The sequence below is a fragment of the Pelobates fuscus genome, chromosome 1 (assembly GCF_036172605.1).
Source record: "Pelobates fuscus isolate aPelFus1 chromosome 1, aPelFus1.pri, whole genome shotgun sequence".
In the NCBI taxonomy this organism is placed as follows: Eukaryota; Metazoa; Chordata; class Amphibia; order Anura; family Pelobatidae; genus Pelobates; species Pelobates fuscus.
The window spans coordinates 454,998,178-455,018,240 of NC_086317.1; the positions used below are offsets into that span (position 1 = coordinate 454,998,178).

At 40.0% G+C, this 20,063-nt stretch overlaps 1 protein-coding gene across 2 annotated transcripts in view; it reads left to right on the plus strand.

The window, feature by feature from the left end:
• The window catches only part of MAML2 (mastermind like transcriptional coactivator 2), a 167,364-nt gene extending 147,507 nt beyond the window's left edge, over positions 1–19,857 (plus strand). For both annotated transcript variants that reach the window (XM_063430524.1, XM_063430533.1), the window contains 3 exons: positions 7,017–7,217; positions 13,762–13,873; positions 17,813–19,857. In XM_063430524.1, coding sequence (XP_063286594.1) covers positions 7,017–7,217; positions 13,762–13,873; positions 17,813–18,711 — 1,212 coding nt within the window. In that variant the 3' untranslated portion in view covers positions 18,712–19,857. The remainder of the gene's footprint in view (positions 1–7,016; positions 7,218–13,761; positions 13,874–17,812) is intronic.
• The last annotated feature ends 206 nt before the right edge of the window (positions 19,858–20,063 follow it).

Consider the following 20,063-nt stretch of genomic DNA (forward strand, 5'->3'; position numbering starts at 1 on the left):
CGAGGAAGCAGACTTGGCGGAGGTACTCGGTCGGAGTACTGGAGCTTTGCTACAGTAAATATTGCAATTATTAATAACTGCAATAATTACTATTCAGGGTTAAACTGACAGGGGCACTGCACCCAGAGCACTTCAATTAGCTGAAGTGTTCTGCGTGCCCATAGAGTCCCTTTAAATTGACCTGTTAAAAGAAATTGCTGAAGTCGATTGTTACAATTTCAGTTTAGTCCAAGGAGAACTAATACAATAACTCAGTGTTTAGATAGGGCAGCTACAGTTAAAAACAAAGAGGGAGATGCAGCGCCTGGAATGTCCTTGGAGTGTTTATATATAACCATAAAAAAGTAGAAATAGAAAACTGACAGTGAAGTACATAAAAAATACATTAAGGTGAGGGTAACTAAAATTATATGCATTCATACTTTATAGGAGCTTAGGTGCAACTCCAACTTTGACGCTTGGGCGGAATAATCTTCTTTTCTTGTGGATGCAGCTTCTCTTACTGATATGTAGGCGAAATCAGAGATATATAGTGCAATATGCCACATTCAATATTAAAATACATAGCTATAAAGGATGTGCACTCACGTGTTCTGGAGCCTTGAGAGTGGCTCAACAGGTATGAGTGAAGTGGTATGATCCCCACTCTAGGATATAGGTGCTGTTGGTCTTTCTCCGATTATATAAGTAAAATAGAAAATTAAACCACAATAGCATAGAGTGTAAATAGTATATAGTAAATAGTATAGAGTGCCACATTCAATATTAAAATATATAGAGAGTGGCTCAACAGGTATGGCATAAAGTGGTATGATCCCCACTCTAGGATATAGGTGCTGGTGGTCTTTCTCCGATTATATAAGTAAAAGAGAAAATTAAACCACAATAGCATAGAGTGTAAATAGTATATAGTAAATAGTATAGAGTGCCACATTCAATATTAAAATATATAGCTATAAAGGATGTGCACTCACGTGTTCTGGAGCCTTGAGAGTGGCTCAACAGGTATGGCATAAAGTGGCATGATCCCCACTCTAGGATATAGGTGCTGGTGGTCTTTCTCCGATTATATAAGTAAAATAGAAAATTAAACCACAATAGCATAGAGTGTAAATAGTATATAGTAAATAGTATAGAGTGCCACATTCAATATTAAAATATATAGCTATAAAGGATGTGCACTCACGTGTTCTGGAGCCTTGAGAGTGGCTCAACAGGTATGGCATAAAGTGGCATGATCCCCACTCTAGGATATAGGTGCTGGTGGTCTTTCTCCGATTATATAAGTAAAATAGAAAATTAAACCACAATAGCATAGAGTGTAAATAGTATATAGTAAATAGTATAGAGTGCCACATTCAATATTAAAATATATAGAGAATGGCTCAACAGGTATGGCGTTAAGTGGTATGATCCCCACTCTAGGATATAGGTGCTGGTGGTCTTTCTCTGATTATATAAGTAAAAGAGAAAATTAAACCACAATAGTATAGAGTGTAAAAAGTGATAAATAAAATGAAATAGATAAAAGAAAACTACTCACATTTGATAGAGCAAATAGGGATTGCTCTGTCCAACAGGCTTAGGTGGTATTATCCCCACCAAGGATATGGAGTACAGGAATCCAGCAGCAAACTGGTCTAATAAAAAAAGTACTTTTATTGACAAAAAAGAATAAATGATAAAAAAAAAAATAGGTTAAAAGAACTATATAAAGCAATATTTAAATACATGTAACGCATTTCACTATACAATGACTTTCTCTAAAGTGTTTACGTAAATGCTTATGGTTATATATACACACTCCAAGGACATTCCAGGCACTGCACCTCCCTCTTTGTTTTTACCTGCTTCTCTACGGGACAAGAGAGACCACGGATTTGGTGACCTAGCTGCCCTCTGCACTGTACCAGTACTGGACGTCTGCTACAGTATCTGTAAAAACATAATTTACTTTAATAAGAAAATTAATTTGGTTAGTGTAAGTCAATAGGCATATATAGAGATAGATAGATGTTCATCCCTTCTCCCTGTCTCCACGGGTTCTATGCAGCAATCACCATGAATTGTTCTTCCAGTTCCTTTCTTCTTGCACAACCCTCAGCCAGTCACTTGGGGAAGTGTTGAATAGTTCTTGTGCATCTCTCCTGATACACCAGACAAGACTTGCAGGGAAGGACAATGTATATTTAATTGATGGTGTGGGGAAGGGGGGGGGGGGGTTATAAAGGGAAACACAAGGAGAGGAGAACCGATAACAATGACATGTTTAATTAAATGACACCCACCCTCGGTGCCAAAGTGCCTTAGCAGCACTAACTCAATCAAAGTGGCAGGCCTCACTGGTCAAATAAAACTTACAAACAAAACACTAACTCCACAACCTAAAACACAGATTAATTTTAGAACTCACCATTCACACATAATTAACCCTACTTAATCTATTAGGGTAACAGAGGACACACAGTCTCTAGGAAGGAGGCTGGCCTCCAAACTCCTCCACAACCCATGTAGTCTTTGTTCGATTGGAGCACAGTTCCATCCATTCATGGGTAGGAAAGCTTCCATAATAGATAGACAGAGAGACAGACAGACATATAGAGATATAGACAGACAGACAGATAACCCAGGCACAAGATGGGACTTAGAAACACAGGGAGTCATAGTTGAGACAGCTGAAAGAAACGGGAGAGTGGAAGACATTATAGAAACATAGACTGTGACGGCAGATAAAAAAACATTCGGCCCATCTAGTCTGCCCAATATTCTAAATACTCTCATTTGGTCCCTTGCCTTATCTTATTCCTGGCCTTATGCCTATCCTACACATGCTTAAACTCCTATACTGTGTTAACCTCTACCACTTTAGCTGGATGGCTGTTCCATGCATCCACTACCCTCTCAATAAAGTAATATTCCCTGATATTATTTTTAAATCTTTGCCCCTCTAATTTAAGACTATGTCCTCTTGTTGTGGACTATGTTGAGGATTAAAAAGTAATAGGGGTCCAGGCACTCTTTGTTTTTTTTTAAACACTGTAATATGTTGAGGACTATGTCCTCTAGTAATGGGAGAAGACAGACACAGGGTTGGAGGTGGCAGCAATATTTTGTTTTGGTTTTTAGTGCACGTAGACAGATTGCTTGTGCATTTAGAACTATTAATTATGTAAGTATTGTGGTTTTTTTTAATGATTTGTTCAATTGTCATAGTGATCTCCAGTGTATTTATAAACTGGTCAAATAAATATGTTTTTTTTAAATGTGTCAGAGTAGGTACCCACAACTTTCAACTGAACTCAAATGATCCGATTAAAATTTCCTCTGCTTTTATGTAGCCTTTATGATTCATAAACAAAAAGAGTCAATTTATTGAAGTATTGCACAATTCAGAGGATGTTAGTTTAAACAAGCCAGAGCTGCATTTCATGTGGTAAAAGATTTGGATCAACATGAAAGTATTGCTGTGTTCTTTTAAGAACACGGGACCTTTTTCTACAATCAGTTTTAGCATTATAGTGATTTTTCAGACTTAAATAAACGCTATAGTCACCTAAACATCTTTAGCTTAATGAAGCAGTTTTGGTGTATAGATCATGCCTCTGAAGTCTCACTGCTCAATTCTCTGTTTAGCAATTTAGGAGTTAACTCACATTGCTGCTGTTTATGCAGCCCTAGCCACACCTCCCTTGGCTGTGACTGGCACAGCCTGCGTGATAGAAAATGGTTTTATTTTTAATCCGATGTTACTTACTTTAAAAGTTTGTTTCTCCTGCTCTGTAAATTGAACTTCAATCACACACAGGAGGCTCCTGCAGGGTCTAGCAAGCTATTAACAGAGCAAGAGATAACAATTCTAAAGTAAACAAAATTTGCAATAAAGGAAGTGTAAACACTAGATGACTCTTTAGAGGAAGTGTTTAGGAAGGCTATGCAATTCACATGCAGGGAGGCGTAACTAGGGCTGCATAAACAAAGTGATTTAACTCCTAAATGGCAGATAATTGAGCAGTGGGACTGCAGGGGCATGATCTATACACCAAAAAAGTTCTAGCAGGCTAGTTCATCACTGACTGTCTAAGTATCAAATGTAGACCCAAATAGTTGGGTTTAACCCCTTAAGGACCAAACTTCTGGAATAAAAGGGAATCATGACATGTCACACATGTCGTGTCCTTAAGGGGTTAAATAAATCTACATACAAGTCCACTAATATGCCAGCATGGCAATTTTAGTTTAAAATGTACAAACCCCACAACTTGGTAATTGGTCCCCTGGTTGTTTCATTGACAGTGACTGCTCTTCTTCACCTGTGTATGATGGGAAACCAGGAGATCTATAGTTTTACTTCACTCTGAAATGTTTGAATCTCGAGAGAACATCAAGTTCTGTGTGTTTATATATTTCATTCAATATGGTTTGTGGAACTGTAGCACAGTGTACTGTTCAGGTTATTTTTGCTCTTTTGTTGTGATGCAATGAATATGTACAGTGAATGGCTAACTAGTGTTTACATGATCTTTCAATGCAATAATTCCTGCAATGGAATGTGACATGTCTATGGATGTACATAATGCATGAAATTAGCTCAACGTGCTTCTATAAATAAAGCATGAGATAAAGGAATAAAGAGGTGAGAAAGAAGGAATGGACCTGAACATCAGGAGGAGGCCTGATGTTAAAACTGATTGGGCATGTTCTGCTGACGATTGTCCTCTGCTATTAATGGTCAAAATGAGTTGGAGAGTGTGGCGGGACCGCTGTCGGTCTGTGAATTGCCTGTCTGGTATTATGTGTGTTTCCCCATCTTTTTGGATCTTCTGCCCGCTCCCCATTTGGGAGTGCTTCCACAAAGGGAATTCATTCGCCTCCCAAAAGGGGACCACCCTGATACCCCATTTAGAATGTTAGCTTAGAACCTTCACACCTTGCAACATAGTGTCAAACCACAAACAATTAATGAGCACTCCTCCGGCTGACCGCCATTCGTGCAGACGAACGAAAACCGGGGGGCGTTCGTGGATTGTTTCCCGACTCGTTCGTTTCCCGAACAAGGACCTCCCCAGTGCCCCATTAGAATGTTCACACCAATTAATCAAAACGTTCGCACTTGCAACATAAGTGTGAAACCGCAAGGGAAGAAATTAATTAATGCAGTCCAGGGGGAGCTTTCGCATTCCGAAAGGAGACGCTTCCCTTGCAGGGTTTCACACATAGACCTCGCGAGCGGAGTCTGGTCAAGGAAGGTACCACTGCGAAGGTCCCTTCTGGGGCACTGGCGAGTTTGACGGGCTTTGTGTTGGCCGCTGGGACAAAGAGACCAGCTCTTTTCCTGCGGGTGGGCTCTCTGTGCCTGGGAGACAAAGGGACGGTCCCTTTTTCCCGCACTTGGTCTCCCAGGTACAGAGGAAAATGAGTCTCCTTATACTCTAAATAGTTCCTGTTCAGCTGAAGGAAGGGAATTAGCGTAAGTGACCGTTCAGGTTACCCATGGTTCGCTACAGAGAGCAGACCTTGCATTCTGGTGTCTAGAAGATGACATGTTATACATCTTGTAGGAATTGTGGGACAGTGTGATGTAGTGCTCTGACCAAGGCCAAGAGAGAGAACAATTTTTCTTTTGTGTAATGCATTATTAAGGCTCTGCTGAGCCAAAACATAGCGGCTTATATGGGGTGGTTCGTGGTTTACCCTCTTAATAAACTTACCATCTATATCCTGGAGTGTTGCTTGTGTTCATCTATTTTTTCATTACTTTGGCGGATTTAGTAGTGTCTGTCTCTGACACGAAGCACCTCCTTCGTGGATGGCCAGATCATAAAGCGGAACCTGTGTGCAGGGTTTGTTGTATCTTGTGGAATATTTTGTGTAAATTAGGGGAGTTTCTTGCATTTGCAACAATGTAAATATACTGATCAAATTCAAAATCAAGAAATTACAGCCTGGTGGTAGACATGTTTTTAAATGTACAGTAGAAAAATCACACCGTAATTTTCCTTTAGAGTAACACAGAGACTCATGACATTATGAACCTACTGAAGCTATGAATCAGTCAACACACCCATAAAGTTCCTTGCAAAGATGTTTTAAGGTCAGCATTCTTTTTAGATGTTTGTCCTGAGTCAGTAACATTCTAAACAAACTTAAAGTACTTGACAAACCCAACTGTGATTTAGAGAGTTGACATTTTTGTTGGAAAATATGAAAACACGAAGGACTCACACTGAAAGAGACCACTATATTATAGAATACTTCTGACTTTAATACCTAAAATAACTGATGTGAAATGTATGTGTTGTTATAGCAAAAATGATGTCAGATGTCGCAGCTACTATGACCTGCAATTCCCACCACGTTCAGACAGAATTTTAAGGATGAATTTACTGAAAAATAAAAATAATTTTCCAAAATATTTGATTCTATCCACCTTGGATTGGGACAAAGATAAATATAATGACGCCTACACTAACATAGAGGTGGCAATGTATTGACATATCCCAACCATTCTATTTTATGTCCCCCTTCTACCCATGAACAGCATGCTGCTGATGCTCTACAGGATGTCAATAAAAGTAAAGCACATACCCCACAGCCAGGTATTCAATAAGATGCAATAGAATGGGTGTGCAGTAAAGTTCTGTTCCCCGACACTCCCACCCGACAGTCACCTAGGAAGGACATAATAAAAAAGCGGAGCACTATACTATTGAACTTTCTTTTTATTATGGGTGCCTGCATTAAAAATAAGATAATATCCTCTTACCCCCTTCACCTCAAATCTGGGACTTCAGTCTCCAAATCCTCCTCCCAGCAATATCTATGCTTGTACAGTTTTGTGAAACAAGTCAGCTGTTTTTCCATTATGATAGTGAGCCAGGTTTTATGTAGTGACTTAAGCAAGTTGGTGAGCTAGTTGGCCAACTTAGTGGAGATGGGTTCAGAATCTTTTCAACATATTTTGTTTCTGTTTATTGTTCACTTATGTTGAGAATACAATTCTTTTTTTTTTTTTCCAGGATCAGCACTCCACAACACCCCAGGGACCTGGTAGCAGCTCCACCACCAACCCCAGCTCCAGCCCTGGTCCTGGAAGTGGCTTCTCCTCCCAGCAAACTCTACTAAGCCAGCAGCTTATGGAGAAACCAAACATTTTACAGAGGCAGATGGCGGAGCAAAAACAACAGCTCATTATGCAGCAGCAAATACTTTCAGGAACGGTAATATTCTCATTCCATTTCATTTCGCAAGTCAAAGGGACACAGAACTTCAATAGTAACATTTGCTTGTTTTATAACAGGAAAGGAAAGAGTATATAAACAAATCACTACTTTGAGATAAAAAGTAACTGAAGAATTTTCATCTCTCTCTATATATATATATAAAAAGTGACAGGACCACCTGTGAGGTTGAGGGTATCCCAGGTGAATTAATTGCAAAATGCTTTGTGAATTTCCCACAGTTTCACCTGGGACAACCCAAGTGTATCTCAGGCTCGTGGTAGGGTTCTTGAAATCTTAAATTTCAGATTAAAAACAATCTAAATTTGAACTGGGCACAAAATCTGCTATTCAGATTTGATCTTGTACTGGTTCAAAAAAAAACCTGTCTTGTTGATCTTACCTGGCAATCTTTGTTGTCTCACTGTTGCTTCCTGGTGTTTTGGAGTTCCACATTCCGTACCCTACTGGGACGTAATGTGTTATACGATCACCCATCTGTTACAATATGCCCCCCAGTAACAGAGACTTGTTCCTTGTACTTCCTAGAGGGACTTGTCATTGGTCCTCAGTGCTAGCTTGCAGTACTTGATGTAACATTTAGTACCCAGTAGCCACCAAGTGCAAGGTCTTCCACATTCACCATAGCCAACCAGTTGTCTCACCTGGAGTGCCACCATATTTAATAAATTGTCCGTTCATACAAAATTACTTTTATTTAATAAAAAGTAATGAACCTGTGAATATAAGTCATTTGCAATAAATTAATATGATCTCATTATGATCTTCACTTTTAAAGGACATATATATATATATATATATATATATATATCTTTCTGTTTGAGAGCTGCAAGTATTGGGTTTATAGTTCTTACAATGGTTACTCAGGAAAAGGAGGAGAACAGTCAAGGCCATAAATGAGAAAGTCCAATAATACACACAGGGGTTTATGGGGAGTGTATTTTGCTGTATTTTGGCCATTTCAGGTGTCTCATCACTATCTCTTGGAACTATTAAAGGGGCTCTCCAGGCAGAGGATTTTACTCACCTGGTTACAGCGCCGGGAGCCTCGTGAAGTCGCGCCCCCTATTTCGTCAAAATGACGAAATAGGCGGGCGCGAGCAGGGAGAAATCAGATGCTTCCATTTGGAAGTGTCATTGCTCCCTTCTGCGCATGTGCGGCTTCGCCACACATACTTCAGAGAATGCCGCCCTCTGAAGTCCTGGGTGCACTACCGCGCATGCGCGCGGTGTGCGCGGCCGCGAGCTGAGCTGACTGACAGCTCAGCTTGCGGTCTTTGCCCGCCCCCTCTCCTCTGCTGACAGGCTGGAGAGAGAAGGCGCACACACAGTGCCTTCTCTCTCCTGCACACGTCAGACGTATTTTAGTACGTCTGACGTGTACAAGGCCTTTTTAGGGCCCTACATGATAGGAAGTCCCTCTGGTGGCCATCTAAATGTGACGTCCACTGGAGGTATTCCTATCAATCAATGTAAACACTGTATTTTCTCTGAAAATTAAGCTGTAGTTGTTTAGGTGACTATAGTGTCCCTTTAAAAAGCAGTATGGACAATGTACTTTTTTTTTAACTATACAGCTGACAGTGGCGTACACATGACCTATGGGGCCCCGGTGCGAAAATTGATCCGTGGGCCCCCCCCCGCACGCTTACTCTGCGCAGGCCGGGGCCGCAACACATGGTGGCAGGCACCTGGTTGCAGGGTTGCGACCGCGGTATGTACACCAGTGCATGCAGATGCACACACACTTAACCCCTTAAGGACCAAACTTCTGTAATAAAAGGGAATGTCATGTGTCCTTAAGGGGTTAAAAGACCACTGCAGACACCCAGATCACATCAGCTCAATGAAGTGGTCTGGGTGTCAGGTCCCTCTAGTTTTAACCCTGCAGCTAAAAGCATAGCAGTTTCAGAGAAACTGCTATGTTTTACTGAGGGTTAATCCAGCCTCTAGCGGCTGTCTGACTGACAGCTGCTAGAGGAGCTTTCGCGATTCTAAGACACTGAACGTCCATAGGAAAGCATTGAGTAATGCTTTCCTATGGGCGGTTTGAATGCGCGCACGGCTCTTGCCGTGCATTTGCATTTGGAGCTGAGCGGCGGAGGGATCCCCAGCGCCAAGGGAGTCCGGCGCTGGAGAAAGGTAAGTGCTGAAGACACACACACACTATCATGAACAGACGCATACACACTAGCTAACAGACACACACATTTACTGACAGAGACACACTCAGCGACACACATACATACACACTCACTTACAAAACATACACTCTCACTGACAAACACACACTCACTAACAGACATAAAACAGACTCACTAACACAAACACACTCAGTAACTGACACACTCAGTAACTGACACACACAGTAACACACTCACTGACACTCACTAGCAGACACTCACTAACACTCACACTAACACACACACACTAACACTCAGAGTAACACTAACACTCACAGTAACACTAACACACACACTAACACTAACACACACACATTAACACTCAGAGTAACACTAACACACACACACTAACACACACACACTAACACTCAGAGTAACACTAACACACACACTAACAATCAGAGTAACACTAACACACACACTAACACTCACAGTAACACTAACACTCACAGTAACACTAACACACACACTAACACTAACACACACACATTAACACTCAGAGTAACACTAACACACACACACACACACTAACACACACACACTAACACACACACACACTAACACTCAGAGTAACACTAACACACACACTAACACACACACTAACAATCAGAGTAACACTAACACGCGCACTAACACTCACAGTAACACTAACACTCACAGTAACACTAACACACACACACACACTAACACACACACACTAACACACACACACTAACACACACACACACTAACACTCAGAGTAACACTAACACACACACTAACACACACACTAACAATCAGAGTAACACTAACACACGCACTAACACTCACAGTAACACTAACACTCACAGTAACACTAACACACACACTAACACTCACAGTAACACTAACACACACACTAACACACACACACACTAACACTCAGAGTAACACTAACACACACACACTAACACTCAGAGTAACACTAACACACACACTAACACACACACTAACAATCAGAGTAACACTAACACACACACTAACACTCACAGTAACACTAACACTCACAGTAACACTAACACACACACTAACACTCACAGTAACACTAACACTAACACACACACTAACACACACACACACTAACACTCAGAGTAACACTAACACACACACACACTAACACTCAGAGTAACACTAACACACACACTAACACACACACACTAACACTCAGAGTAACACTAACACATTTTTTTTTTAATTTAATCCCCCCAGCCTCCTTACCTTTTGGAGTGCTGAGGGGATTCCCTGGGGTCCAGTGGTGCTGCTGGGCTCCTGGGGGGCTGGTCACCCGTCGAGCAGGCAGGCTGGCCGGCGCGCTCGGGAGCAATCTCCCCTGAGTGCTTCCTCTTCAGCTCCCTTGCGCGCCGCGTACTGATATCGGCGCCGGAAGATTACGTCATCTTCCGGCTCCGGTATCATTGCGGTGCGCGAGGGAGCTGAAGAGGAAGCACTCAGGGGAGAGTGCTCCCTCGCGCGCCGGCCAGCCTGCCTGCTCGCCGGGTGTAAGCAGGGCCAGCCTCGGGGGACCCGGACGTGGCCGGCTCCTGGGCCCCCCAGCAGAACAGGCTGGCCCAGAGCGTACATACCGGGTCACAGGGGCGGCCGGGCCCCCTGGTGGGCCGGGCCCGGTCGCAGCCGCGACCCCTGCGACCCTGGTATGTACGCCACTGACAGCTGATATCATGAAAAATTTTTTTTATGATTTTTGGTGTAATACTCTATCAAAAACGTTGTATCATAGAAACCGGTGAGGTCCCTTAAAATCTCACCATCCAATGCCATGTACTGACACCCTGCACTGCAGACAACAAGAGCTATGTGAGCACATATTACTATTACTGTTAATTTTATTTTTATGCTAAGCAATTTTCCTATTCCAATATTAAAAATACAAATCAGTCTAAATGCTTGTCAATTAAAATTGGGTTTTAAAAGGGATCCAAGCTCTTTACTGAATTTTAAGCATCACAGAGCCGTAGTTGATACAATTTTATTAATTTAAAGTCATTTGAAAATCAGCCTATTAGATTTTATAATGTAGCTGATTTACAATGCAGTTAAACATGTTGAGCCTTTCAGGTTACAGGATTCTGTGTTTATTTGAATTTCTATAGAAATGTTTAAATACCATATTTTGGGGGAATATAGGACGCAGTTTTTTTACCTCAAAAAGCACCCTGCAATGTATAGCGCAGGTAAAGTATCAGTGTGTGTGTGCGTTTGCTAGAAGAGTGTACTCAGTCTGCACCTGGCCAAGGTGCAGGCTATTGTTACCAAATATCACTGGACCACCAGGGATCATTATGTATCCCTCACGGGTCAAAGGTAAGATACTTCCCATATATACATAAGCTAAATTCTTCTGTATTTATAGTACTGGTTGTTTTACATTATAGATTTTTTTTTCTAAATTTCTAGTTAAAATGTATGGGTGGCTCCTATATTTAAGTGTACTTGGACCCATTCTCTTTAATATTTCATTAGTGATATTGCAGAAGGTCTTGATAAGGTATGTCTTTTTGCTGATGATACAAAAATATGTAACAGGGTTGATGTTCCAGGACTCGGGATAAGCCAAATGGCAAATGATTTAGGTAAACTAGAAAAGTTGTCAAAGCTGTGGCAACTGACATTTAAAATGGATAAGTGCAAGATAATGCATCTTGGACGTAAAAACCAAAGGGCAGAGTATAGGATATTTTGATACCCTACTGACCTCAACATCTGAGGAAAGGGATTTAGGACAGAGTTTTTATTTTAGATGACTTAAAGGTAGGCAGACAATCTAATAGAGCAGCTGGAAATGCTAGCAGAATGCTTGGTTGTATAGGGGGGGGGGGGTATTAGCAGTAGAAAGAGAGAAGTGCTCGTGCCATTGTACAGAACACTGGTGAGACCTCACTTGGAGTATTGTACGCAGTACTGGAGACCGTATCTCCAGAAGGATATTGATACTTTAGAGAGAGTTCAGAGAAGGGCTACTAAGCTGGTTCATGGATTGCAGGATAAAACTTACCAGGAAAAGTTAAAGGATCTTAACATGTATAGCTTGGAGGAAAGATGAGACGGGGGGATATGATAGAAACATTTAAATACATAAAGGGAATCAACACAGTAAAGGAGGAGACTATATTTAAAAGAAGAAAAACTACCACAAGAAGAGGACATAGTCTTAAATTAGAGGGACAAAGGTTTAAAAATAATATCAGGAAGTATTACTTTACTGAGAGGATAGTGGATGCATGGAATAGCCTTCCAGCTGAAGTGGTAGAGGTTAACACAGTGAGGGAGTTTAAGCGTTCGTGGGATAGACATAAGGCTATCCTAGACTTAAGATAAGGCCAGGGACTAATTAAAAATATTTCGAAATATTAGGCAGACTAGATGGGCCGAATGGTTCTTATCTGCCGTCACATTCCATGTTTCTATGTCTTAAATTATTTTAGGAAATGTCCTCCTACTGCCACCTGCTGTCCCAGTGCTGTAACCTACTGTCCCAATACTGTGACTTGCTGCCTTCTGTTGTTAGCTGATGTGCATCAGTGTCCGTTCTTTGTCAGTGGTTCTTGCCAGTGAGCTTGGCATTGAGGGGAGTACTTGATGTCTTCTAGAGTCTTGATTATGGAGGGTGCATTGTGATGCTTGCTGGTGGTTCCTGGTGGTTACAAAAACTCCCCCTTCTTGCAAAATCAAGTTTTACAATTCACAAATGCAAGCAGAGTGCCCCAGCCTAAATGCAAACTGTAAAGTAATGTTCTGGAACTGATTTTCATCAAATAGATCAGTTTAAGCATCTTCCAATAACTCATCATCTTAATGCTACAATATACCATTTTAATCTATGTGGTAATTATGTATATGACAGTAGATTGGGTGTGTAAGGCTTTTTACTTCTTCAGCATGACAATTTACGCATGTCCATCCTTAAATGGCTTGTTTAGATTGGTATCGAAGAACTTGATTAGACTTACGCAAAGCCCTGACCACCTCATCAAAGATCTTTGGGATGGGCTGCAGCACCAATAGCAAACCATTCTTAAAGACTCTAAAATCTACTCCAACATCCAACATCTACAATAGCTTTTGTATAAAAAATTGCAGATAGTTATAGTTACAATAGGAGGACCACTCCCGTAGAAATAGCCGTCATTGTGGAATAAGATGTCCAACGATTGTCAATGTACATTTTTTCATGTACGTTTTTCAGGATAATTTCGACTTGCTTAAAAAGGAGTTAATAAACATATAGACTGTAATTGGCATCTGCAAGTACTGATACATTTTAAATGTGTTTAAGGATGCGCTGTTTTATTTAATTTTTTAAGGAGAAAAGCAAGACTCAGGATCAATTAAACAGACATCTGACCAGACCGCCCCCGGACTACAAGGACCAAAGAAGAACCAACATGAGTGTTCAACAAGGAAATCAATATAGTGGTAAGAACACAGTGTTACCGTTAAACAAATCTCTAGAACGACAGAAAAGCCTTATCCTGTGCTAGCAAACTTCAGCTCACCAGCTTACCTTAAACGTTAATTCCATGAACCTTTGCCAATTGTAGGTTGATTTCCTGTTACTGCATTCAAGGGTTTGAAAAGCTAATATAAAAAATACTAAATGTTGCAAAGAAGAATGAAAAAATGCAATATAGCCAAACTGTACGATACACTATTTAAAGAGCAATTGTCATTTCACTAGAATTGTAATATTATGTTTACTTATCTTCATTGTTTAATAAATATGTGTCTGTGAGGTCTGAAATATACATTTTAGAGAACAAAAAGAGGTTGAGGCACTCCAAGGCACAAGTAGGCAATTTTTTCAAACCCAATGTTTATTCAAACCTCAACGTTTCTACCTACAAGGTCTTTATCAAGCTTGATAAAGACCTTGTAGGTCGAAACGTAGCGATGCGACATTGGGTTTGAACCAATTGCCTACTTGAACCTTGGAGTGCCTCAACCTCTTTTTGTTCTCTATATACTGTATCTGGGACCTGGTGCTGGGTCCTGGGTTTAGTTGCACCTTGGCTCAGAGTAATGGGATTGAGTGCAGTTCCTAATTCATTTCTTAAACATAAACTTTATCTTGGCGCCTGGTCTGTCATTGTTATACTTCTCTATTTACCTATCGGTCACAATAGAGAGGGAGAGAGGGTCCTATTTATCAAAGTGTTCTGAAAAGCCATGGATTCCATCATTCTTTTAATTACAGTTATCTATAAAGTCATGCTTTTCTTTTTGGTAAATTCTGCCAGTTTTCACAAAAATTCCCATCTCCGATAACCACCAAATTTTTTTGCTAGAGGAAAATTCTGCCACTTTCCTTTTTCGAAAAATTCAAAAATCCATTGTGTTGGTTAGAAAATGGCACATATTAAAAAATGAAGGTTAGGGCACAAAAAAACAGATTTCCACAGGAAAAAAATCCCAAAAAATTAGATGGAAAAGTGTTTTTTGATAAATCTCTCCCAATGTTATTTTCTTATGACCTGGCTTAACTCGGATAGATCTGCCCTATTCTAACAGTTTTGTCCAAGGCTTAAATCAGGAAGCTTCAGAAAGCCTAGGACAGGGGATAGCGTGTCAGCTGATGCACCAAGCCAATTAGTAGTGCATGCATTAAAATGGCTTAAGAAATGTATGTATTTTTCTCAAGCTGTTTTGTGGAAGGGGAGTTACTGATTGGCTGAGAGCGTCAGCTGATGCTTTTAGCTGATAAAGTTGTTATGGTGCCTAGAGTGTTCCTTTATTAAACATTTAAAAGGAAAATCGATCATGGCATGAAAAACGTTATAGGTGGTTTTCAATGCTTTATTCAACAATGTAACTTCCAGAAAAGGAAGCATTGCCCTTTAACATTGTTAGTAGTGCTTGCTATACTTCATATAAGCCAGTTTACATGAAAGAAAAGGGGCAGTTAAAAAAAAGAGTTTTTGGGAAATAAGAGGAAAAGCTTGTTAAGCCAGCCTGATTGGACAAGTGTAGGAGACCTCTATTTGTAACTCTACGGACCCTCACACAAATTCATGAAAATCATGTTGCAGTGATGCAATATACTAATCTAAAAACAAAATCTGAAGGTCTGCTGATTCACCAATACAAAATTCAATTTAGTCAGTTCTTCAGGTAACTTAATTTTCCATAAATGTTAAAAACAAAGGAGATCTTCAGTAATCCCCTCTTGGGTGCGTCATGTAGTAATCCCTCAATAATCGATATTCCAAATCTAAGCACTCCAAAGAGTGAAATGTTTCTTATCTACCCTGTTATCCTGTTAATAAAGTATCTGTTTAGATCAGGAGTAGTCAACCTTTTGATACCTACCACCCACTTTTGTATCTTTGTTGATGGTAAAATGTCCTTACCGCCCACCAGTGCCATAGTAACTAAATTTATGTGTGGAGGAGAGGTTTAAAAATAAAAAAAAAAGGATTTCAATGTATCTACTTCTTTTTCCTTTTTTTCTATTTTCTATTCTACCTCTTTTCTATGTGTGTGTGTGTGTGTGTGTGTGTGTGAAGGGTGCAGTGTGTGTGTATGAGGTGCAGTGTGTGTGAGTGTGGAGGGCAGTGTGTGTGTGTGTGTGTGGAGGGTGCAGTGTGTGTGTGATGGATGCTGTGTAGGATAGTGTGTGTGTGAGAGTGTGTAGGGTGCAGTGTGAGTGAGAGGGCAGTGTGTGTGTGAAGAGTGCAGTATGTGTAAGGTGGGCAGTCTGCATGTGTAAGCGTGCAGTGTGTGTGTGTGTGTCAGGGGGAAGTGTGTGTGTGTGAGGGGTGTAGGGTGTGTGTAATTGGTGTGTGTGTGTGTGTGTGTGTGTGTAGGAGCATTGTGTGTGTGTGTGTGTGAGGGGTGTAGTATGTGTGATGAGTGCATAGGGTCTATGCTGTGTGTAGGTGGGTGAGATGTGAAAATATAATGTAATATCTCCCCCTGACTTCTGCTTACCTTTTACCAGCAGGGGGGGGGGGGAGACATAATGCTGCAAGCCCTGGTTGTCCAGTGGTTGCATGTTCACTTTAGCCTGCAGTTCCTCTGGCTGTAACTTACCCCTAATATACACTTAAATTTAAGTCTTGTAAGTGAGATACTAAGTACATTCATATTTAATCTACCTAGTTTACAGTGCTAATAAACATACTATATTCACGGAACACACCAACAAATTTACAACCAAGCACCACAACTTCATACCCACTAACTGTAAATAGTTCTATACGCTCACCTACGTCCCCAACCCCTGGAGACCAACACCAGGCCTAAAATTTTAGCAGCCACGTAACAGCCATGAGACAATTTGAACCACAAGAGGCCTAACCACCGAACTCCCTCATCCCCATCCCAATTTTTCTTTTTTGTTTTTTTTTATATTACCGGTTGGCACTAGCAATGCGCCCCCTGACCAGGGACCAACCAGAACCCTGCTAAGCAATAGATTTGACATTGATCCAGAGGTTTATTACTGCTAAAAGGGAACACTCGCAACTGTGTGCAAGGTCTGACCTCCACGAGGCTACATCTCCAAAAACAAAAACCTGTTCACAGACATACCCACTTACTGTTTTGTAACCATCAGCTAAACCCTCTTGCTATATGGTTAATGTCATGACTATAATTGCCGATTGTTTGATACATTGAGACGTTGCCGTACCCTACCCATTCTTTTCTGTACCCAATTTTCTTTAAATAACGTTAATAGTAACAGAATGTCAACAAAAAAAAACAACATACGATATTATTGGTTTTTTTTTATAAATATCGCAGAGACAATAGAAAAAATTTCAGCAAAGCTATATCCTTTTAATGCATTACTACGTACTTATTACATCCTGTTTACAATATAATACCTGGGATGAGTCTAACGTAAAATGATACCGCCCTCTATAGGAGTATGCATGTAATTATGCATATGATTCATTAGCAATGGGGTTACTTTAAGACCCATTTGTACAAAATCCCAGTGGCATTTTAATTGGACAACTGCTTCAGAGTTTAATTTATTACTGTCTCGGACAGGCGTGCAATAAAAAAAAAAAGCTTCTGCCAATGCTGCCAAAACAGGAGACAGAAATCCTTGTATAAATATGTTAGTAAATAGAAAGTTAAAAATGCTAAATGCAATTTGTTATTCATCCAAGTCTTATGACAGGTCTTCTTTGACAAGAAGTAAGTACAAAATGACTGGTCATAATTTACATCATGTATGACGTCAAATAGAATATAAAGCATGTAAATATTTGTTCACCAAAATATAACACTAAATGTAGTTTCTTGTTGTTTTATGTACCAAATATTCTAGGTTAACAACATACCTAAAGAGCTGTTTCACTTTTTAAGCATATTTTCATTTATTTACTTATGTATTTTATGTTCCAGGTGTCAACTCCAATTCATCGATAGCTACTGCTCTTCCACCGCATAATGCCCAGAATTCAGGACATTCTTCAACAAGCCATGGTTCTAGGATGTCGTCATCACTTCAGGGGTCTCAAAACATGTATGGGAATGTCCCGTGCTCTCAGCAAACCATGTACAATGTAAATCCTGGTGTAGCCCACATGCAACAACAAACAAGTCCTAACTCTATTGGAACAAACCAGAATGGTCATGTTTTGCAAAGACAGTCAACAGGAAATGGTTTGCCCCCTTTTAGTACAGTAGCTGCAGTCAATCCACCACAGTTTAGATCTGGTCCAGGTCAAAGAACAAGTATGGTTGGGCAAAGAGCACCAAATGCAATGGTGAGCACATCTAGTCAACAGAACTGGGTTCCACCAGAGGCAAAAAAGCAAGATGCTCCTTGCTTCACCGACAACAATCAGTTTCAAAATCAGTCTCTTCAAAGTGTTTTGGGCAGTCAGCATTTCCCTCAACGCTCTTTGCCACCACCTAACCAGGTTACTCCAGGCACACAGCTGAGACCTTTAACTCAAATGAACCAAGGAAATAGCGGACAAGCTATAGAATCTCTAAGAGGTTTAAACCATGGACAGACTCAGCCAAGAGCACCAATTTTGACGAACATCAGCCCACAGGAAGGAACCACTATGATGGGCAATAATTTTACAACTGCAAACCAGCAGTCTCGATCTTTCCAAGGTACAGACACTAGCAATGACCTGGGATCATTTGAATTTCTGTCTCAGAACAATGGGCTTGGGCCATCTCTTAACAATGATTCTGATTTTATTGACGCCTTGTTGAAAACAGGCCACATCAACGATGACTGGATGAAAGATATTAACTTGGATGAAATCTTCAAGAACCATTCTTGAAATTTTACGATGATGAGAAAGACCCATATTCCGTAAACGGAAGAGTTCTGTGCCCTTCCAAGAAAAGAAAAAACAAACAAACATATTTTTTTCTTATAATCTAATCATATGACTTTGAGATTACACAAATATTGTCTTATGAATGTGCCAGTGCTTGGGTTCCTGCATTGACCTATAGGGAAGTTAAGCGTTCTAGGTTACCTAATCACCATGCTGTACATATAATGAATATTTTTACTTGCATATAAAAACCTGTCAGACATATATGTTACTTTATATCAAGTCTGCAGACATTTACAATATTTTAATTAATCACTTTTCAGTTTTTAGCTAGGATTCAAGGCAGACATTTAAATATCATCACTCTCCTTGACAACAATCAGTGTAAAGAAAGTCATTGTCTTTTGTATGTCATAGACAGACAGTTGTGACCCTTGGATTATAATTCATATTTAACAATCCCACACACTCTCTCCATAGATTGCTTCAAACATTCCTCTGTGGGTCCTGTAAAACGAGCTCAATGTCGCACATTATGTCCTCACTGATGTTTATATCTATTCTAAGCACTGAAAAGGGATAATAATAAATTATAATAATTGTTTTTATGGTGATAAGGTGAAAGCCTGTGTGCTAAAACTGTGACATCCCAGGTGTTGAACAAAAGGAGGATGAAGTTGGAAAACTGGGTCTGCAGTTAAAGTATAAAAATAATATACAAAAACACCACAATCTAATTTAAGAGGGGAGCTGATGGTGTGAGAATTTATGTTGACTTATATATCCAAATACATATTGGTCAGAACCCACACAGAGATACCAAAAAACACAGCATTACCCGTCAAGATGAATAAAATTCTAGTACCTTTATTATGTCATTTTAAAAATACAGATGAAAAGGTATAAGATAGTGGTGCTGGTTTCCCGATGTGGTGGTCCCACCCTTGATCTACAACTTGTGTATTTTTCAAATGAAGTTCATGGTAATGTTGTCTTTATTAGACCCTCCGCATGTGAGGTTTGACCGATATGTAAATTTGTATCCCAGATGTTGTTAGGCTACCTCTGGAATTCTTTGTCAGATTTTTTTTTTTTTTGTAGAGTATTCAAGAACATCTGAAAGGGAACACTTGGATGCCACTGCTCTTAGACCATTTTTTGTTTGCAAACTGCAAGAACACCTTTTATATAAAATTAAAGTAATATACATGACATATATATATATATATATTGTTTTTCTGTGTATAAGATGCCCCGACAACCCCTATTTTTTAAACCCAAACTTAAGAAATAAATATTTTAAATATAAAACAGAACAACTGTGATATTTTAGAGGTGACTTACGAGGAGAA